This window comes from Zootermopsis nevadensis, unplaced genomic scaffold (genome assembly GCF_977971745.1).
Source record: "Zootermopsis nevadensis isolate Lab colony 2312 unplaced genomic scaffold, Znev_1.0 Znev_ptg000007l, whole genome shotgun sequence".
Classification (NCBI taxonomy): domain Eukaryota; kingdom Metazoa; phylum Arthropoda; class Insecta; order Blattodea; family Termopsidae; genus Zootermopsis; species Zootermopsis nevadensis.
Genome location: NW_028259139.1, coordinates 10,342,420 through 10,364,245, shown reverse-complemented (window position 1 = coordinate 10,364,245; position 21,826 = coordinate 10,342,420). Strand labels below are relative to the sequence as shown.

General features: G+C 35.8%; 1 protein-coding gene across 11 annotated transcripts in view; it reads right to left on the bottom strand.

The window, feature by feature from the left end:
• Positions 1-19,252, bottom strand: part of nAChRalpha6 (nicotinic acetylcholine receptor alpha6) — a 79,163-nt gene extending 59,911 nt beyond the window's left edge. For all 11 annotated transcript variants that reach the window (XM_087344239.1, XM_087344243.1, XM_087344247.1 and 8 more), the window contains exon 1: positions 18,668-19,252. In XM_087344239.1, the coding sequence (XP_087200365.1) occupies positions 18,668-18,731 (64 nt within the window). In that variant the 5' untranslated portion in view covers positions 18,732-19,252. The remainder of the gene's footprint in view (positions 1-18,667) is intronic.
• Positions 19,253-21,826: the final 2,574 nt, after the last annotated feature.

The window sequence follows — 21,826 nt, the reverse complement described above, 5'->3', positions numbered from 1 at the left end:
CAGAGCAAGTTGACGGAAGAACGTGAAGGATGGGACAGCAAGGTTAGCTAACAAAACGCACAGAAAAGTAGATGGTAGTGTGATGATGTTACATGCAGCTGATGTCGCAGAATTCTTTTCCTGTTCTGCTAACGATAGCTGTGCTCGCTCTAGAAGGCGGATTGCTGCGCAGAGAGAGACAGAGATGGTAACTTGCGCCATTGCAATTTCCTGAGTTGTTTACCCCGCATATATCAGGACGTACTTGACATTTGGCATCGTTGTAAAACAATGGGATTTGAAATTTTCATGGCTCTGGAGACCTTGTAGGTTTGATCATGTTTTCCGTTTTTGGTCATTTTTGTAACTCATATTGACCAATACTGTCGTTCCTACTTTCTTCAATGCTGAAGATGGAGGCGACGTGTTCTGAAACTTTTTGTTACCATAATCTTGTCTGCAGAGTGTCATGACCAATAAGATAAAAGTCTGATGATGCGAACCTTCTGGGATATTGCGTTGTGTAGATTCGTTGAAGTTAAAGGACGTTTCAGAGGTACATAATTGCCAGAACCGTTAAGGCCGTGACAAATAAAGAATATGAAGGAAAACAAGAAGTGGTGAGACAGACAGACAGACAGGCATGACCGTCCCATTTTACGTTTATTCTGTTCAATTCATTTAATGATTTCGTGAGAACTTGAGTCTTAAGAGTATTTATTATTGTATGTTTTCCCAGGTAATAATAGCGACGTAGTAACAGTTCTTGTTAATTAAAACACTAAACGTTTATTTTACTGTTGAAGTCTTGCTTGGAAACCCACCAGGTTTATGGACCATTTATATTAACCCTAGCGTAAAGCAAGGTAGTCTCACTATGGTTGTAAGTAGCGAGTGTTGTGACAAATCCACAGAGCCTAATTTTGGATAGTTTTCTGATCCATTTCTGTTTTGAATTGTTATCGAGAGTCCAAATATCCTGTCTTGTTACTTTAAGATCCTGTTGAAAAGTATCTGCTTCTTTCGCTCACGTGCAAAACTACTATCAAGTTCATGTAATTATTCACTGGGCACTGCAGTAGCGTAGTAGATCCGGATAGAGTCATTAAATAAATAATATCTATCGTTACAGGCAACAATTTCGTATGAGTATCATTGCCGATAAGTAGAAGCAACACCGGAAACAGATCTTATGTTCTCGTTAAAAGTTTGTCGTTTCTTTTCCCCAACACGTGCGTCCTACTTCGTTTTTCTTCTTCTTCTTCTTCCCCTGATAGATAGTCAGCATATCGGTTCGCAGAAAATGGTGGTGGAGTTACCTGTGACAGAAACGAATTTATCTGCGACAAGAGTTGTACTTCGCAGTTTTGCCTGTCTCACTAGACTTAATGCTCATTTAAAGTTTTTGCGAAAATCTCATACTTGATACTCGTTACCTTGCCCTCTGAGGCCATGAACTTCTCAGAAATGACGCTAGATGGAAAACTGCAATTTTTTTAAAGTACTCATACCATTAAGTAACTTTTAGAAGTAATTCTAATGAGAGTGGCAAAGCCATTGGAATTACTTTTTCGGTATCACGGGTCATATTTATTTAAATTAAATAGAATTAGTCTGATTATTTTAATATAATTTTAAATGTACAGAAATTTGATGGATAAAACAAAAAGATGTGAAAGACAAATTCTGACAAAGAGTGATACAGTTGGTAAATTATAAAATTTTTGAACCTGTATGAATTTTGAATATTTATAATGGACACTAAGAATAAATTAAGATAATAAATAAAACACATATTAAATAATTCTGTAAGGTAAGCAAGAAGGGTGATTAAATACAGTCTTACGGTACAGTATACCACTAAGAGTCGATATCGAAATTGTGAAAAATAAAATTTTTCAATGAGGTTAATAGCAGTGGCTAAGCTGAAACATTATCGTTTAAAAGAAAAAGACAATACCTAATGAAGTTTTCGTAGAAATTAAATAACAAAGTAACACTATGATGCAGAATTTTCCTTCATATGTTGATAATTATTGGTGGGATAATAAATTACTCGCTGTTATTTAAGAAGAATATTTGCCAATTTGTATGCAGTGTCGTGAGCTAGTTTAATATAGTTAAAAGTTTTTATGTTGCGGCATTCCGGATTTTGACACCTCGACTTGGTGGTTGCGAACGGTAGGAGAAATCTACAATTCCATGTTTAGGGGTGAATATCTCCCTGAAGTAGGAGGTGATAAGATCCTCCGAAACATTATCTACCTACCTACGTATATGTAGCATCTTTGTCCTTATGTTACTTAATGTTGTTTGTTAACCTAATTAGAATATTATCCGTTAGCATGTCCGTGATGATTAGTACACATTATATAAACACTACAAAAAATGTAGAGGATTTGATCACAGATCAGACACAGGCAGGCATAAAATGTGCTATAGTACACGATGTAATGTGATATGGAATGTTAAATTGTGTTATAACACGTGTCTGTAACATGTGTGTAACCTTGTTACTCCAGCTGTATTGTGAGCGAAATTGCTGGCATTTTTTATTCTGGGTGGCGATAGTCGGACATGGGTTAAGTACGATACATCACTGGAACCGAATTAGCTTGTGGCTTCCTTGATGGTAGTACAGCGTTTTAAATTTGCTACAAAATCACACGACGTATCAACGCCTTTCTGCCTCTAGGTAAAGAGAATGTTCACACGAGGATGGTAAAGTTACATTTCATTAGGAAGATGTAAACGACGTAATATGAGGATAAATGCTACCCCTTAACACCAGATGGAGTTGAGTAACGTTACGTAAACCGAGGCCCTAATTTGGATTTTGGCCCAGTTTACAGGTACGTGTCTTGTGACTTCTAGTGAGACGATTATCAGGACAACGGCTCTCATCTTGAACATTTTTACTTATTCATCATTTAGTAACATCTCCCAGCCTCGTTCGATAGAATATAACTTCTGCAGTTGGAAAAGTATATATAAATAAAACAAACGAAGTCACGTTGGTACCCATTGAAGCGTCGAAAATGAATTTAACATGGGCCATCCATTTCGTATACCATCACTTTATTGAGCTTTACTGTTTACGGTAACAAGAGAACAAATCCATATAGCACCAAGGAGCTGTATAAATATGTACTATCCTTGTTTTTGTTTATGTTTTTAAATACGTCCTTAAAATGGAAATCTTATGGCGAGGTTCTTATCTATGTGTCTGATTATGAAATCAGTTTGGTTATTCATATTTTTATTTAGTTTTGTCAGGTAAATGTATTAAAGAAGGTCACGGTCGCCTTTCTGATCCTTCTCCACTCGCATCTTCTTCAAATAACCTAAAAATGGATAGTATTGAGAGATTTTGTTTCCTGACCAAAGCGTTCTTAGTTCTTGGCTGTCCTGTCTGACAAATTTGTCAGAAGAGACCATATTTATTTTTATCACAACCTGAACAAGTTATATAATTCATAATCACCCTGCTCATAACTGTTGGATGTAATAGTTTAAGAGATATATTTAAATAAGTAAATTAACAAAAGAGACGAATTTCTGACCCATTATTGGCAATAAAAATATCGACCCTATGGACCTATGAACGTTTCTAATGAGAACGTAGTTGAATAAACAACAAATAAACAATAAAAATACTGCACTGCGTAGTAATCAGTTGTGTTGTTGGTCCAGTTAACAGCCAGCAAAAATATTGCGCTGGGTAAAGGGAGCAGGAACACGGTAGCGTTGGAAACGGAGTGACCCAGAAGTCACAGCTCATCAATTATGTAATTTAACGCCGCGATATGGAAGGAAGGGGAAATGTGTTCCTTATTTGGCTTTCACATATTCTTCTAGTGCCTTCCTCGTGATTTTATGTTCGTATTTCTTAGTCGTTAGGTAGGTGGCGAAATAACGAAGGTAAAGATGGTAACCAAGGCGATCTTCTGTCAGTCATTTCCGACCGCAGAAACGGATGGAGGCCTTCGTGTGAAATGGCCGTTATTGTGGTCCTATTTGATCTAGTGTTAAAAATACGTCGACAAATTTTAATACAGTATCAAATTTCTAGAAAATCCGTTTCGTCGTTATCGAGTCAAGACTGATGGCGTTAAGATAATAGGTGAAATTTAATGACGTTTAGTTGCAAAAGCGCTTAAATCTCATGTGGTCATGTTGAATGCTCCTGTCTTGTATTTTGGAAGTACCAGATTCGAATATCGGACCACAGATTAACCATCATATATTTCGTGGAGTTCTTTAGTTTATTCACGCAGATGCTGAAATGTTATCCTCACAGACAGAAATATTCCTTTTGTTACATTCTTTCTCATAAGCCATTCACTGTAATATTATTATAAATCCTTTGGGTTTTTCTCAGGGTCAGAAGACACACAAAGATACTTTCCTTAACATTATCTTTTAAAGCACAGTGGTAACTATATGCACCATCTGCTTCAACAAACATTAACTCTTTGTTTAGTATTTATGTGTTTCGTATGATTCTCAGATTAAACAGCGATTATATCATTAAATTACGTTAAATAGTTTGCCTTTGTAATGGTGAAGTATCGTGTTTTCTTAGCGGTACGGACTGAATTCTTAAATATTATTTCCCGAGCTTCGGCTTCAAAGGGACCATAGACAGAAATGTATAAAGAATCTTGTTGAGATTTGTGTTTTGAAGTCCTAGGGCAATCAGCTCAGAATTCTTCAATACACCAACCTAGTGACCGAACGGTCCACATCGTCACATAGGGAAATGAATATTGAAGTCAGAGCGGATTGTTTTGTGAGGTTAACAGAACGGTGGTGGGGGGGGGGGGGGGGGGGGGGGGGTAAGAGGCAACCAACATGGCTCGACAGTCTCTGCGCCCTCTTGTTGTTGATTTAGTGTGACGTTCAGTTACGATATGTGGACGACATAGCCGTCAGCACTAGAGAGAGACAGTGAGGTAGTCAGGCAACTCCATGGTTGATAATGCGGATGATGGAATGCTGATGATTCGATCACCAGCGGCTTTGCTTTGCCGTGGTAGTCACAGAAGGGGGGCCGAAAGAACAGTGAACACCCGATTCACAGACATTAGCTGTCTGTATAAGCAAACAAGACAGCTCTCGTTTTCAAACGAATTTATGCCTCTAGACTAGAAACCATACAAATGAATAGCTCATACAAGTTTCACTTAATGCCAGCTTTTCTGTGATTCTGTGTTTATTATCATGTTCACAAAGGCTCAACACAGGACACTAAACTGGTCTGCCTAACACACTCAACACCGTCATAAGAATTTTCTTTGGAGTCTATTTTAATATTATCTATACATTAATTATTAGGTCTTCAATGTTATATGTTCAATTTCAGTGTCCGAATAAAATTTCGTGTTCGTGTCTTAACACAGATGCGTGCTTCACGCTCCTCTTGTCTTTTTCTTTTTGAAATAAACACTCTAATATTTGTTAAACAGTTCAGATTATGAAAATTCTCGTTATGCCACTTGACTTCTCTCAGCTTCAGTTATTCTCAAAAAAAAAATTTCTGCGTGAAAGATTAAACGGGCATGTGAAATGGGTTTTTAAGCTTTAGCATTTTCTTTTTTAATGGCCTATATGGGGAAAATACAGATTATGTACTGAATATTAGAAAGCGTTTTAAGATCCTGTTTGCTCTTAAATTATTCGTGAATACAATTTTGATAAGATGCGGTCTTTCCCAGACATGCATTTTCCAACTCTGCGACATATTCTGAGAATTTATTAGCTAATTTTAAGATTTTATTTCGTATTCGTGATCAACGAATCCTGATTTCCTTTGTGACACAGATGAGTTGTGTCTTTGAAAGTAGAAGCCAAATTTATTTATACCAGATTTCCGTTTTAGAGACTTACAATTAATGTTTTTGTAACTTTTCTTTATTCTCGTCTGTGTGTGGTACAAATTTAATTTGTGATGCTGTGTTTATCATGGGCGTATTAGAGTTTACTAGTATTTTATGAGTGGTAGAACTCCGGGGCTTTATCGCGAATTGGATACGGCAAATGTTATTTACAGCTGTTCGCAACAATAAGTCGAAAGCATTAATGAATTAAAGGGAGGGAAAACAGAGAACTGTTTGTGCCTCTTACGTTTAATGGGTGTATAATGGCATGCAACGCAAAAAGAACTTGGTGGCTACCGCAAATAGCTTATAATTTATGAGCATTCTTAATACACATACAAAGCTGATTGGGGAAATACTAATTTCACGGAGTACAGTCTTTATCGAGAAATTAATATTTATTTATCTAGTCACAAATTCTCCCTTTTATTTTATTATGAAATTCCATTTTCGATAGAGCCTGCCATAGGACCCAATTCAGAGTTAACTTCGTCAACTGTTAATAACATCTTCTTGGAGCATTAGACTCGTCACTTGGTTAAACTCTGCCGACGTTTCGAGAGGCCAGCTCTGTCCTCATTTTCAAGACTAGTTATGAATAGTCGGCGGAGTTAAAACAAGAGACGCGGCTGCTAGCGAGAGAAGATTTTAATGACATCTGCCGTGAAAGTTTCACATCATACGTCGTCAGCCATAAAGTTTTTAAGATCCATTATCGACCAAGTATGCTTAGGATTCCCTAAGCTGTCTTTCATAGATTTAAATTTCGTAATTCGTCTATAACTGCTACACGTTGGTTTAATATCGCACAGAATTTGCTACAAGTCTAAACTGAGGTGAATCTAAACCCTTGAGGAAATTATCATAGCTTATCCACCAGTTTTAACGTATAAGGTAAATATCATGTAAAGGTAATACGACTTTAATTTAAATTCTTTATTTTAGTGCGCTGTATCAACAGCCAAGCGTCCAATTACGGAACAAATAAAAAGTACAACACACAAATTATAACAAAGAATGAATAGTTATGCAACACAAAGGAAAAAAATAAAGAATGGTTATTGACATAAAAAGTTTTACTTAAAAATATGCTGAAGAATATGTAATATAAATATGTTGACACGTTTGCACACAGTATTTTTGGATAATTAACGTCTAGCGGAGGAGTAATTTTTAAGTAAAGGACCGACAGCAAAGAAATTAAGGCATCTAAAATTTGTACAAGGAGCACAAATGCTGTGTTGAGCTAAAAAGGGCAAAATATTTTTAGTGTGAGCATAACCACATATAATCTTAATCTTATATGTATATATAGACGTGTATTGTCCGACGTATTTTAGTGTCAGTAGTGACCTTTTCCTTTGCCAACAACGGGAGGTATCATCGTAATGTATCTGTAATGGGTTCTGTCATAAAAGATTTGTCTGTAAAAAATGAACATGCAGGGAAGTGAAACGTTACGTTGTTTAGCCAATCAGACACCAGTACATTGGTGAGTGAACTGTTTTCTTCTAAGTACAGTTTCCACTAATTAACAATAACTAATGTTATATGAAGAATTAAAATAGTTCATTATCTTTGCTTAATTTATTAAAGAATCCTGGCACAATTTTATGTAATCTCAAATATGTTTTCATATCTAAGTATACAATAGCTGTGTTGTGTAGTAAATAACACGCTGGATAAGTCACAACCAACGAATAAATATGTATTTATCTATTACAGAATAAGACGATGTCGTGTAATCCTTTTGATGAGGATGGCGGCAGTATGCGACTCCTAAACGTCGGTTACATATATTTGTCACCCTTATTTTGGACATAGGTATGACGTGATATGAGTGAGAACTGTGAATAGAATAATTTTGTAGGCTTACGTACATACATGCAAAAAAGAAAATACACATACACACACGTTATGGTTTTTGCGTTTCGTTGGTAACTGTTAAATGTGACTTCATTCGGCACGATTTGTGACAGGTGGAAGGGAAGATAGCGCGCTCTGCTTTTATAGTTAACTCATCTGAAAACAATAGTTTGATACTGACATTCCAAATCTGAATGGCAACGTTATGTCAATGAGAAATACAGGGAAATGGTCGTCTGCGTATGACATGAATATCTAGAAAGCTGATATTATACAGGCCCTAAGCTGGAACTAGCACTTGCGAGGAGCGGGTCTATAGGGACCCGTACTTATGTGGTGTTTAGAATTTGCGTTGTTTGTAAAATTGTACGTATATGCTAAAGACATAACGGGGAAGAAGTTTTTAATATAAAACAAATTATCGCTTCATTACTATGAGACTTTGGGATAGGGCTTTAAATTAATAGCTGTTTCGCATGAAGCTAAATTCGATATCATTTTCATTAGTAATATTACACGAGTTAAAATTTTTATCAGGAAAGGCGAATGTATTGACTTGATGATCAAATGTAATATCTTAGTTTGATGACAGTAAGTAATGATGTATTTTAATTTACACCTGAATTTTGTATGGTGACGTGTTTGAATATAGTAATTCCTAAATTTTTAATGTTGTGGAGCCCTAAATTGCATCTTCTTAACTGATTCTCCTATTAGTACTTAACCCCGAAATTGACCTGCGCAGACTAAGTCAAGCCTCGAGAAATGTCAGTCCTTTAGTTCTTGGCAAGTTATTAACAGAAAACTCTGAACTACTACTTCAAAAACGATTCCTTCCTTGATTCTTTATATTTGATTTTTAACAAGTTGAGCATTTGTAAACTCGTGAAAATTTTATCGTCCTTCAGTCTTGAAATATTCACTTTGGCTTCTGGGTAAATAATTTGGTTTTATTTTTTAAAAAAATAAATTTCTCTTGGTTACACACTGGTAAAACTTCGTGCTTTGCACATCATAACCTTAGTTGAAGTTTCTGCTTGCTTACATACTTAACATGCGCACATAAAAATTCTCACACACATAAGGTGTAACGAATGTAAATCAGTAGTTTCGCGGTTCTCTTTTTTTTTTGGGGGGGGGCGGAGTTCTGAAAAGAACTCTCCTTTTACTTAAAGCAAAGCGGCGTGAGTAATGATAACTAATTGGGTCTTTGTGTACTCCATATCTGTGATGTCATTATAAATGTGTTTTCATAATACAGCTGAAAATGGCGCGTATCGTAACATAAATTCATAAACTAGAATACTTTTTAATCCTTTATTTATTTATTGCGGTATATTTAATGACGCTATCAGTAGCTCAGACTGTTTAACATAGAATGGTAAGATGATTAAATTTTGATGAATTGGAAAGGATATGGAATGAATCAGTCGTAGTGTATATTCAGATAATATTCTGGCATTTACTTAGAGGGACTGAGTAAAATCACGAATATATAAATCTATAATGTCGGTCACGGCAAAGAGTACACGTATAATGAAAGTGAAAAGATTTACAAGAACATCACTGCAGTATAACTCATAATCAGCCAAACAATTCGTAGTTGATAATGCAGCCAGTTTAAAATCTCGGGAAGGATCCTGAGAAAATCTTTGTTCGTAGAGGAAATTTGAAATGATGAATAGATAAAATAGCGGTGGCAGATTAGAAGCTTTTGTAGGAGGCGTTTTTCTAAAAGTTTCAGAATGGCTTTTAACCCACAAAGATCTCTCCCTACACGTAAAGCTACAGAGAACGATTGTCTAAAATATGTTTCATACCTTGTTTAACGGAATATTAGATCCTTTGTCGATAATGATCTTAGATTTATAACGAAGGGACATTAAGTAGTCATAAATCTTGTTCCTCCGAAACGTTAGTAACCAACTAGAAGATTACTCTACGGCATTACATCCCTAATAACCACAATCGACACTTAAAATTAGTCGTATAATATGTAAATTTAATATTGAGTATCTATTTAATCATGTGTTTGTACCCGTATTTCCGATTGAAGCTTTTGTGTTTTCCGTAGTCCATATTCAGCATTCTGAAACTCCATTGTAACAAACAAACACACATACACACAGACAGAAGTATCCCTGTTGTGTCGTTACGGTAGGCTGGATGTCTTTGTTTTATACCCATCCTGTTGGAACTAATTGTACCCGGCATATGATATGTGTTCACATAAACACAAAGCAATGCACAGATCTGGTCACGGACTGTTTAGTGGTCCATATTATTCGGAACAATCAAGACCTCCGTTTCAACCGCTGAATTCCAGAATGTTCTGTCCACTACTGTAATTCCTTTTGTTTTCTATTGTCATGGTTTGAAATGATATTTGCGACATCGCTTTGTGACGTACTCCGTAAGCTTAACGGTCCTTTTGGATGTTAGTTGAAGATGATGTCACTTTATAGCATCGAGTTTTAAAGTGATGGATCAATGCACAACAACTAGGTGCAGTTAAGTGCACTTAAAAGACATGTTTGTTGCGTAAATCAGTGTTACGGAACCCTTATTCACCCCCGGCACATCCTAATATGTCAGACTTGACTGCGCACCACGAATTTAGCCTCAAGGAAACTACATAACCATAAATATGTATCTGCTTGTAAAAAATTGTCCCAATAAGTGTGCCGGCATATGAGAACAATATATATTGAATAAAACTATCGATGATGAAACGAATTCTAATTATGGAAGGTAAGGCATTGTCTTTTTTCGAAATATAACGTATGAATAAAAAATTTCTTGTCAAAATTAGCGCCACACCTGAGACCTTGCGGTGGAAGTTCTGCAAACAGATGTTACTGTAAAAAGTAACAATATTTAACATCCTTACAAAAAAGTATTTAGAGCATGGTACTGAGGTCTTGGTTTCAGAGTCATCCAAAGCACAAATTAAGTTCCTAAAATATTTACAGTGAATTGCTAGACTACGTATTGTACGAAACAAAGACAGCAGGAAAAATGTTTTGAAGGTCCTCAGCGAAACTGGCAAGTAACAAAACAGTTGCCTATAAGAAACACGCAGAATGAAGACAATATCAAAGCAGATAGTGTATCATAATCCATTAGAGTGAGGAGATCAGATTACCTGAAAAAAGTTTGGACCACCAAACAGCATCTAAGAATCTGTTGTAGTCTTATGGGTTGCAACAGAAAATTCTAATTTAAAAAAACACATCACTAAAAAAATATGCTGGAAAAGGACAAATTAGAAGAAAATTAAACAAAGACAAATAATACATCTCGACACTTTCTCGTGCACAGAAATTGTCTTGAAAAGAGACAATATTCTTTTTATAGAAAAGACAAAAACTCTGCGTACATTATTTGCAGCAGTGGGGCACCTAGTTGAATTACTATGTATTAATGTAGTGGTCACGCTGAAAGTTTAGATTAATAATAAAGATCCGAAATTACATTTATCGCAATCTTTATTAAATTAAATGCATAAAATTGTCACGTCCGATTTTGGAACATAATCGGACTAGAAATCCAATTAAATCGTGGAATAAGGCAAGTTGACAAGGGCTCTCAGTAGTGATAGTCGACCTTAAGCCAGATTTTTTTTAATCATTTCACAGCCGTTATTGATATCCTGCAAGTTTCAAAGCTCCTTTCCTATTCCGTTATCGGCTGTTATATTTGAAATACTCCTTCATAAGACGTGTTGTACAATTTGACACTTCGTATTACAAGTTTTATTAATTATAATGTTAAAGTTATTTAAGGTTAAGGAATGCTGGAATTTCTATTGGGTGGTTAACCACACGAGAATATGCCTCAAAACGACTAGACTGACACGCATCCGATATCTTTACGTTTAAAGATGACGTAAGAGGTGAGAGGTTGCAACTTTCATTATAGACGGGGGACATTTTAATGTTTCATGAAAGTTTTATTATAATATAAACTTAATTGTTGCATTATTCGTTGATTTAACCAAGTCTACGGTACACAGGTTGCAAAATAAATATTTTATATTATGAAAAGCGAATGTAGCACTCATGGGAGAGATGAGAAATACAAATGAAATTGTGCTTGGAAGACCTGAAATTGAAAGGCCATTTTGAAGACAGTAAACAAAATTAAAGTGGATCTTAAGATGGGTTGTGACGGCGTGAAATGAATTAATGAAACTCAGAATACTGATCAGAAGCGAGCTATTGTAAACACGGTAATGGACTTTTGTGTTACATTAAAAGGCAGGGGATTTGCTGTGTTACCTTTTCAAAGAGGGCTGTGTTCTATGAAATTTTTATGAATCGCAACGATTCATAGCCATGAATGAAAAAGTACGTCGGAAATGAACCATCATTAGTACTTACAATTTTTCGTATACAACCATGTGACAGTGTGAGATTTATAAATAGTAATTTATATATCACATACAAAGTAAATAGGTGTGTGGTTTCTAATTTGAAAACAGTTTAATTAGAAACACCACTGAAATTATTATGAAATTAATTTAATATGAATAATTGAATTCCTTCAGGTTTTGTTTGTACATTGAATACTGAGGTTCATACGAAAATGCATTTCCCAATAAATTGAACATTTATCACTCCACGGAGCTCAGTGACGGAATGGGATGCAAAATGTTGCGTGTACATGTAAATAATTGTTATCTGGTTCAATATATTTCTCACGGAGCTGAACACACAATTACCGCCATCTATTATGTGCATTCGGGTAAATTGAATTTAATTACCGTGGTCTGTGTTTTTAAAACGCTGTACGGCATTCTGGTGTCATAAATTTGAAAATGGATAAATGCATCACTTTCTTTTTTACGGGGTTATGTTCAAAGTAACAGATTTCTGGCTTTGTCAACCGATCATGAAGCAGGTTTGTTCCTCTGTGGTGTCCGTTGCGTGATAATTGTAACAGAAACACAAATGTTATTACTATTTACACCATAGCTCTAAAGTCTTTGAAGGACCTTGGTGTCCTCACATATGGGAGGATTCTTAATCTATTTAGACATTTGATAGGACTCCTTGGACGACTGGTTCGCCCATTACAAAGCCTCTACATATTCATGATAGCAAAAGACAGAAGGACGCGGATGAACACCCATACCTTGAGCGGGATTCGAACCACGAGCCATCCAGCTCGTCCACTGTAACCGACAGAAACATAAATAATACAGAAGTTAATCCTTTGAAGTCGAAGCTCGTGTAATAGTTTAGCCCGTACCGCAGGGGAAACAAAATTTTACCATTACAAATATTAACTGCTTAACGATGTTTAAGAAAATTATTATGTTTACAGTGACAACCGTACGTAGCCCATAAATATAAAATAAATATATATATATATATAGCTACCATTAGAGGTCAAAAGTGTCAGTTGACTTATTTATTTCAAACTTCGTTGAACAGTATTCGAGACTTTCCCCCCTACCTCATAACAGTACGGATATGTCGACTGTACAAAAATGAGGCAGCCACTGAATGTATGTTTTTAAAATTCTGTACGGTGATCGACCTTCAAGAAACATAAACGTAGCGTTTGTTAGGATGTTGTTGTAGGAATGCGTCAGCAGATCATAGGAAAGTGGGCTGGAAAAATGTTGGTTTAATCGGCAATGTTGATGAAACAGAGTAAATTGACCTTCAAAATAAATAAATAACTATAGGATAGTATGCTTTTTAAATTTTATATCTCTTAGTTTGTTCGCATTGGCTTTTCTAAATTACAATCCTTTTTCTTACACACTTATTTCATGTTTATATGTTATCTGATCTTTTGTCTCCTCTTTATTTTAATTCTTTTTTCTTTATTTGCATATGGCAGTATCTTAATGCGAGATCTTCGGCTGAAGTGAGTGAAAATGTTTAATTCTTTCCTAAGCATGCAGTGCCCCGTTGAATGACTCTCAGTTCTTCAGACGATGACGTGGTATACGATGTGATACCTTAGATAGTAAAGTGATCTCTCCGTGCGTTTGTTAACATGGGTGCCGGAGGATATATATATATAGCTTTGAAACAGCCTCTTCATATTTTATAGACTTCCTTTGCCGCTTTTACAAATAAGGGTCTGGAGGCGAGGTGGAGATGTCATTATTTGTAAACACTGCATTAAGGGCGAATTTATCAAAAATACCACCGTAAAAGAAGATGAAAGGAAAATTGAATAAGAATATTTAATTCTATGATATATTACAGGACAGACTTTCAAACAGCTACGCTATATTTTACTAGTATCGCCTGAGAATCATATGTTTTTACGGCATCCATAACTAATAAATCCATAAATAAAAGTGGGAGATTTATTGATTGCTATGGTAAGTGGTGTATAAGATTTCCACTGGGTTTTAAGGAATTGAACTCATAGCTTTTGAGTTGAAAATAATTTTTATCTTAATTTCATCATAAACTTAACTGTTACTACTTGCCACATGATAAGTACATTTAAAATCTTATAGTTTGGTGTTTAAGGTTTCAATTGCCTGAAATGAAGAGGTCTTAGTCGAAGGCTGTAACTGGGCGAACATTTTATAGACTGCAAATAAAACGTTATAGGTTACAGTAATGATAGTTAAATGCTGTGATAATGTGTACAAGGAGAGCTTAATTCACACAAACAAAACGATTGGTGGGATAATATAAATCTAACTGCGCACAAGAGTTCTCAGTCATTTGTTTGCTAAAACCTTTAGACGATGTACTGAGTTTTATGGATAATTAGGACCAACCTTAAACGTATTGCATCTCAGATAGGTTCGTTGACAAAATCTAAACAGACGCCAAGCAGACAGCTCCTTATTAATTTATTAAGCGCTCATTTTATAGAGATAACGAATGAATAGCTACATTATATCACATTGTGTAACCTCGTTTGTTAAAACACGAAACACGTAGCTTAAGAAAAATTAGTACCACAAAAAATTGGCAACGAGAAACAAAAATGTTTTTATTCGTAGAGCAGAATACAGGAACAAAGGTCAAAATTGAAATAAAATAAGAAATCCAAACGAAGGAAATGATATATGAAGGGAAATGGAGGAAGTTAAAAGTGTTAAATTAAGAGGATGAAAGTCGTATGAAGCACTGCAGGTCTCCATTCCACTTGCATGTTGTACTCCGAGTTCGCAAGAAGACAAACTGTAGTCACAGGAGGAGAACACAAGTTGTTAGTTTTTGAACTTCCCTTTTCTCTGCCTCTGGCAGTAACCTAGACTAGTTCAGATTTGTTCTTCAGAACAGTTCAGCCACAGCCAAAGATTTATTTCTTGTCTTTGTAACGCTGCATAAGTTTTCCAAGTCGCAAGATCGGGTGGGCGTTAGTGGTGATAGTCTTCTGCTACTAAAGATATTGAATTTGTGGGTGCAGTGTAAAGTCTAACATTCAGGCTTCATATAAAAGTTTACCTGCTTCTAAGGCTATATTTGTAGTCGCATGCGCGCCCACAAATTTGATGACCCAATAACCTTGCTTACGAAAATGAGAAAGGATAGTCTGAAAATTATTAAACGGTGACTTCAAATTCCAAAATATAAACACCTCTTTGAGGAATCCATAAATTGTATTTTTTCAACAAATATTATCAGAAAATCAAACCAAGTATGATGAGGTAGGATGGGCATGTAGCACGAATTATAGATGTGGACTGTGTGCCAAATGTTCGTCAGAAAACCTGAGGGGAAGAGAACATTTGAACGACGTAAACGTTGTTGTATTTGTAATATCAAAGTGGATCTTAAAGACTTGCTGCGACTGTGGGAGGCTCTGGTGTGGATTAATTTGAATCACTGTATGGACATACTGGAGGGCAGGTTCGTGTGAAAACTTTCTTGAATCTTTGGTTCCTAATAGGCAGAAAATTCTTGGCTAACTGAGCTATTACACTTGTTAAGTACGTGTTTGATTAAAATTGAAAGTTTTCTGTCATATTACTGAATTTCACGTGGAATATTTATCGCTTAGTAACTGATATATCAAGTTGTTTTAATAATATACAAAATGTAAAAAAATGAAGTAATTAAATTTGATCATACAGAACTCGGCACAAAAGGATAATATCGGTAGCATTTTAGATGCGGTGTGCGTCATTAAATGAATGAACTCCTAAACGAAAGTGATGCAATTTAGAACTTGCCTCAGCTTTGTACGTAATGAGTATTGGGCACTTGGGAGTAGCCGCCTATCTGTTGCGGCACAATTATGATACCAGATACGATGTAATTGTATTGAAATTAGTGTTAATACAGGGTGTAGCGGAAATATTGAAGTGTTCTGAAATTTTAATTGCATATAATTCCATCAGAGAATGCGAATATACACTTGATTTAAATATATAATACACCTTGTAGTTTAATTTACCATGGAGCGTTGGACTGGGAAAGAACTCTTGTTTACTGAGGAGCTGTTTGTTAGAACAGGTTAAATTAAAATATCTGAGCAAGGATTTCGACGAGAGTTTAATCAACGGGAAGTTCCTCCTCCCAATGAAATTCGTTGATGGATAAAACAACGGCGGGAAGAAGGGACAGCGAGAAATAAGAATCTACGAAGTTGTAGTCGTTCTGTACGTACGCCTGAGATCGTTGCTGGAGTGTTGGAATCTGTGCAACGCATACATTTTGTAGAACTGAAGTATGTAAGAGTTTCCCAGTAATTAGCTGGACGTACTGAGGAAAACTACTGTAATCTTAAGTGTTGAGCAAAATTGCTGACTACACAGCGACATTAGGCAGCTATCAGGACAGAGAAGAGCGAACACACTATGTCACGCGTAGCCGCAGAGTTTCGGCGATGTAAGTAAATTAAGTTAATTTCAGCTTTCGATATCGAGGCGTGGCCAATTGCCTCCCCCACACCCCCCACCGCCACTGGTCGGTTAACGTCTAGTACACCATGGCGGACGTGAATTCTTTGAGGTTCCGCAACAAGGACTTAAGTCCACAGGAAACGAGTGCTTAGGCCCTTCTTACCGACAGAAAGAACAAAAATATGTTTTGATTTTGCATGTCTCATGTTGGTAGACCTGTTTCTGGTGAAGTGTTAGATGAAGAACACAAAAATGGCGCTCATATTTTAGGACTTTTTATTTTTTTTGCAGACTATTCATCTAGAAGCCTCAGCTGAATACCTTGGGCGTAATAAGCTGATAGTCGTTCAGCAGACAAAGAAATTTCCTTCTATGAAATTTGAAGGTTAATTACTATGTTCATAAGAACTAGACATTTTGACCTTTTCCGTCCCAGAAGAGTACACTACATGCCCTTATAATGTTTGATACATATTTAATATTATTCTTCCATCTACTACTGGGTCTTACAAGTTATCTCTTTCCTTCAGTTGTCACATATTTGCAATTATATGCTCCCATAAATTCAATGCAGTATCGCAACAAGTAATTTATTTAGTAATAAATATAATCTGTTCCAAAATTAAGTCATTTTGCTTGATTTTACAACGTTTCTGCCCTATCCTGAGCTAATTGTCACTAAATTTTTACTGTTCCCACTGTAAGTCTTAAAACTCCTAAACCATCTGTCGAAGGGTGTCGTATAAAATTGTATTTTCGTGACTTCATCTTGCGGGCTTCACTCTATTATTTGACAACTTAGCATCTCGTGATTTTACTGTTCCCTAATGAAGTCTCAATTCGAACCTAATTTGCAGCGTTATCATTATGTATTGCGTTTGTTTCTTCAAAGGCTACGTACTTTTTAATATAAATGTTGCACTTGGGAGGGATTTCTCTGAAAGACTAGTTGTGATATTACCAATCAACCCCCTCGCCTCGCCTGGTATAAGGACGTCTTCCGAGAAAAGAATCCGCTTCAAAAGACCTGATGTCAACTAATTATAAACTGAGATTGGGATAAGATGACGAAGGAAAATAAGTGGGTACAGTAGTTAAAGTTGAACGTTCTTCCTTATTATTAATATATAAATTCTACACTAAAACGGAACTTGATTTGGGATTGGACGTTTATTACATGCATTGAATAGTTAGTTCATTATGTCGAAACTCAGTTGAAGATCTGTGTTTAAAACTAAGCTGTGTTTTTAAGTCACTTTACAATGAATACCATGCAGTCTGATACGTGGTTCTGTAATAATTAAGACCTTAAGCACATTGATGTTCTAAATTTTTTATATTCTTTTACCTGGTGACATGTTTCGGTATATAGTAATTTAGGGAGATCTCGACATCTGGGAGATCTCGACACTTTTAACAAATTTCACTCTAGCGACAGCTGCACTGTAGTGGCAAAGACTGTAATTGTACAGAAGATAGCCTACCATACCCAGGCCAGTTTTTGTATGTTATGCGTAATGTGGTTCAAAATATAATTAAATTGTATGAAGGTAACATATAATTAAAACACTTGTTACCAAGTGGTATAATGAAATTATGGTTAAAAGTAACAAGTTTAAAATAAAGTCATGATTAAAGTAACATAAGATTAATATGAAGTATAATGGGATTATTGAGGCAAAGAGACGCATCTGATACATAGATATTTTACAATCATGTAAACTTTTATGGTTTACGTAAACTGCATGTGTTAATTAATAAGATCGAAGGTAGTTTTTGATGTTTCGGTTTAAAGTACCGCCTCCATTTTCATGGCGTCACAGCCAAGATGACCACTCGTAACGTTCATTGCCGCGAGGACCTCATATGGCCACATACTGTTGAGAATTTATTTAAAGTCTAAATTTCTCTACTAATACCCAGCTGATAATGCTTTGAGACCCGCTCACCATTTGTAATTTTTATGCTGATGTTTAAAAGCCAATATTTATGTGCAAAAACAATTATAATTATTCAAGTTTTCTGTGATGTCATGAGAGTTGCCTACCAAAGCCATTATTTAATTCACACTACTCAGAACACCAAAATGAGAGAAATAAAGGAGACTTACCTTTCGGTAGAGTGATGATGAGCGTACATGTGAGAAGTCGAAGCACCTGGGAAAACGGTGTCATCCTCTGTCCCTGCTACAGGTCGACTCGTTCTAATTTTGCTTCCCACCTTTGCTACGTGTTCAATTTTCGCTTACTAAAGCTTATTTTATGATCTTTAAACTTGTCATAACAGATGTCCCTTTTGTGCATAAACTCCACCGGATTTGGCAGTCATAACACATTCTTATATTCAGTCTACTCCTCACACATACACGGATTTGTAACTTAATAGAATTATACTGTTTTATATTTGCATCTTACAGATGTATCTTTCACCGAAAATAATGTAGTGTGATTTCACTACAAACTGCGCTGCTTTGTTTGAGGCCACCTGCCGGAGAGACAAAACCAACTAAAAAAAGATCACTGGTCCAGATGCTGCCTTCGCTGCAGGGTTACGAACACAAAATATTGCAAAGATGTAGTGCGTTTATGCTTATGATAGATGTCCCTGTTCTTGGTCTTGAGCCAATACAGCTTTCTTCCCTGAGAGACTAGACGAGAATGTGTTTGCATGTGGCCGTTCGTGTTACGGAGAACAGAGAAAGAAAGGAAGGCGGATAGCGAGCATAATCAAGAGGGTAGTGTAGGAACTGGGATGGGAGGAGGATGATCAATATAATATATTGTCGTAATGCGCATGTCTCAGCATCCCCGGATTCCGTGGCATCGGCAGCCTCGTATTCAGCTCGGCTCGAGGGAACATCTCCTACTTTAATCTCCATGCCCGTGGTGTGCACAGACTTTTTGTTTCAAGGAGACTGTGTTTGCCTAATGGGTCAGCCCGTCCATAAGATCCTATTACGAATAATGAATTTTCTGCTCGTGAATACACTGAAGTTGTAGACACAAAATGTTAATCATCCCGACTACAGAATGTTTTAAATTAATTTCTAATTATTTTCCAATGTTATTGGAGATAAATGTTAAGATATCGAGTACGTAGGTTATTTTACAACGTTGTTTCAGCTATAGCTGTTAACGCCAAACGATATGAGGGCGTGGCCATCAGAGACGAGTACATGGAAATAAACGTTTTTGTTATAGAATCTGAAATGTTAGAGAAGTAATATAGCAATGTTGACTTAGAAATACTAAAAAAAAATCACGGAAATCCTCAGTCATGTTTGTTGGTAAAATAACGTGGAATGAAACCGGTTATTTACCTAATATAAATATGAAACATTAATTTACATTTTCAGTGTAAAGAAAGTTGGTACCTCGATATAGTTCACGATTTGTTATTTCCTTCCAGTTGTATCCTCTGATTTGAGCCTTGAATAATTTATTCGGACAATGCAGTGTCATTTTGAACCCCACTAACGTACGAAACAACTGCATGTGAGAGTAGTAGTGACACATGTCCGAAATGTAAAATAATAAAGAACAGGAGAAATTGCCCTGTTGAATAGAATTTCGAATAAATAAATTTCACTCGTGTTATTAGTAATTATGTATCCGATTTCGATCCACAGGTTTATTTGTCGTATATAAAAGATTGAGATTCAGAACGCTAATCAACATTCCAGATTATAAGCTTCATACATGTATTAATTTTACTTCCGCGAAAATTAATGTTTGCTATTCGACAAATATGATTTTATGACATAATGGAACCGAATTCTTGAGAAGCATTTCTCTGCCCTGTATACAACCCAAACATTTAGCTGCAGAATTCATAATACCATATAACCGTGCCTGATCCTAAGCTTATTTAATCTAAATTACGACCTCATATTTCTGATGATTTCTGAAACATTTGTCAGTAGATCCTGTATACGGACTGCACAGTGCGACACCCCAGAAGACAGCCATCTTCATACTCGCCGTGAGAACCTAAAATCATACACTGTCTAATTGATGACATTCGACTTCCCTTATTTGTCATATCTAATTACGACAAGTAAAATCTATCACATTAGTCTATTGCATAATGTGAGATTAATTTTATGCGTCCTAAATGTCGCTGTTGCATGCAAAGGTTTCACTTTTTAGTGCATTTGATTTTTATTGAATGTTCATTAAGTATCGTAATATTTGTTGCTATAAATTATGCGTGTCAATAAACGTTTGAAATTCGTCTAAATAATTCAGTCCTTACCACAAAGGAAACACAACACTTCAGTATTACAAAGATCAACCGGTTAATGCTGTTTACGGATATAATTGCCGTTTCTGAGAACCATACATAATCCATAAATGCAAATGCGGGACTACTGATTATTGAAGCAGTTGAAACATTCAATTACTAATGGGCTTTAAATGGTTAGAACGTGTCCAGGGTTTCTGCAAAAATAAAAATAAAAAAAAATTGTAGCGCTAATTTCAGACTGGATGTATTTTGAACGTCTTCGTTACAATTTTCTAATTTTCTATACATTATTGAACTTGGTCTTAATTTTTGGATATGGAGGTTTATTATTAAAAATCACGTGTCACACTAAATGTAGCAATACGTAATCATAAATATTTGCTTGTATTTGACTGAATGCACACATATCAAAAATGTTTTGAAATAAAAGTTTTAGGTATTGATTGTATATTTATATGACGTACAATGTTCTTGTTTGATAAACCTGTTTTGATAAACGTAAAATCAAAATGTTAATGAAAATATAACGTTGATATCTGAAGATTTCTGATGATGGGGTATGACAGACTTAAAAACGTTTACATGGTCTAAATTATAAAACAACGTTTCGGTATCTGGACTTTGTTTCCGTCTTCGGGTAAAAAAGTTGATAAAGAACAAAATCCCTATCTGTTAGGCCCCCTGGTTGGTCTAGCATCAAACCTGGATCTAAGTTATTGTGAAGACACTATTTTCTGACTTTAAAACTGTTGTGATATCAATTCATTGTTATTTTTATAAAACAGTACGTGCACCACATCAGTAGACATTCAAAATCGTACCCAGTAGCTATCAGGAATATAACGGAATTTGTTACTTGCGTGGAATTCTAGAAATTTTGGAACATATATTGATTGTGTATTAACTAAATTCAAACTACGTACGTGGTTTAAAATTTCTATCTGAATTGTCCATTAAATCTGACCCGAGTGTTTCGCTCTAGCAAGTGGTTCTGATGCTGCGCGTAAATTCAAAGACCCGCGTT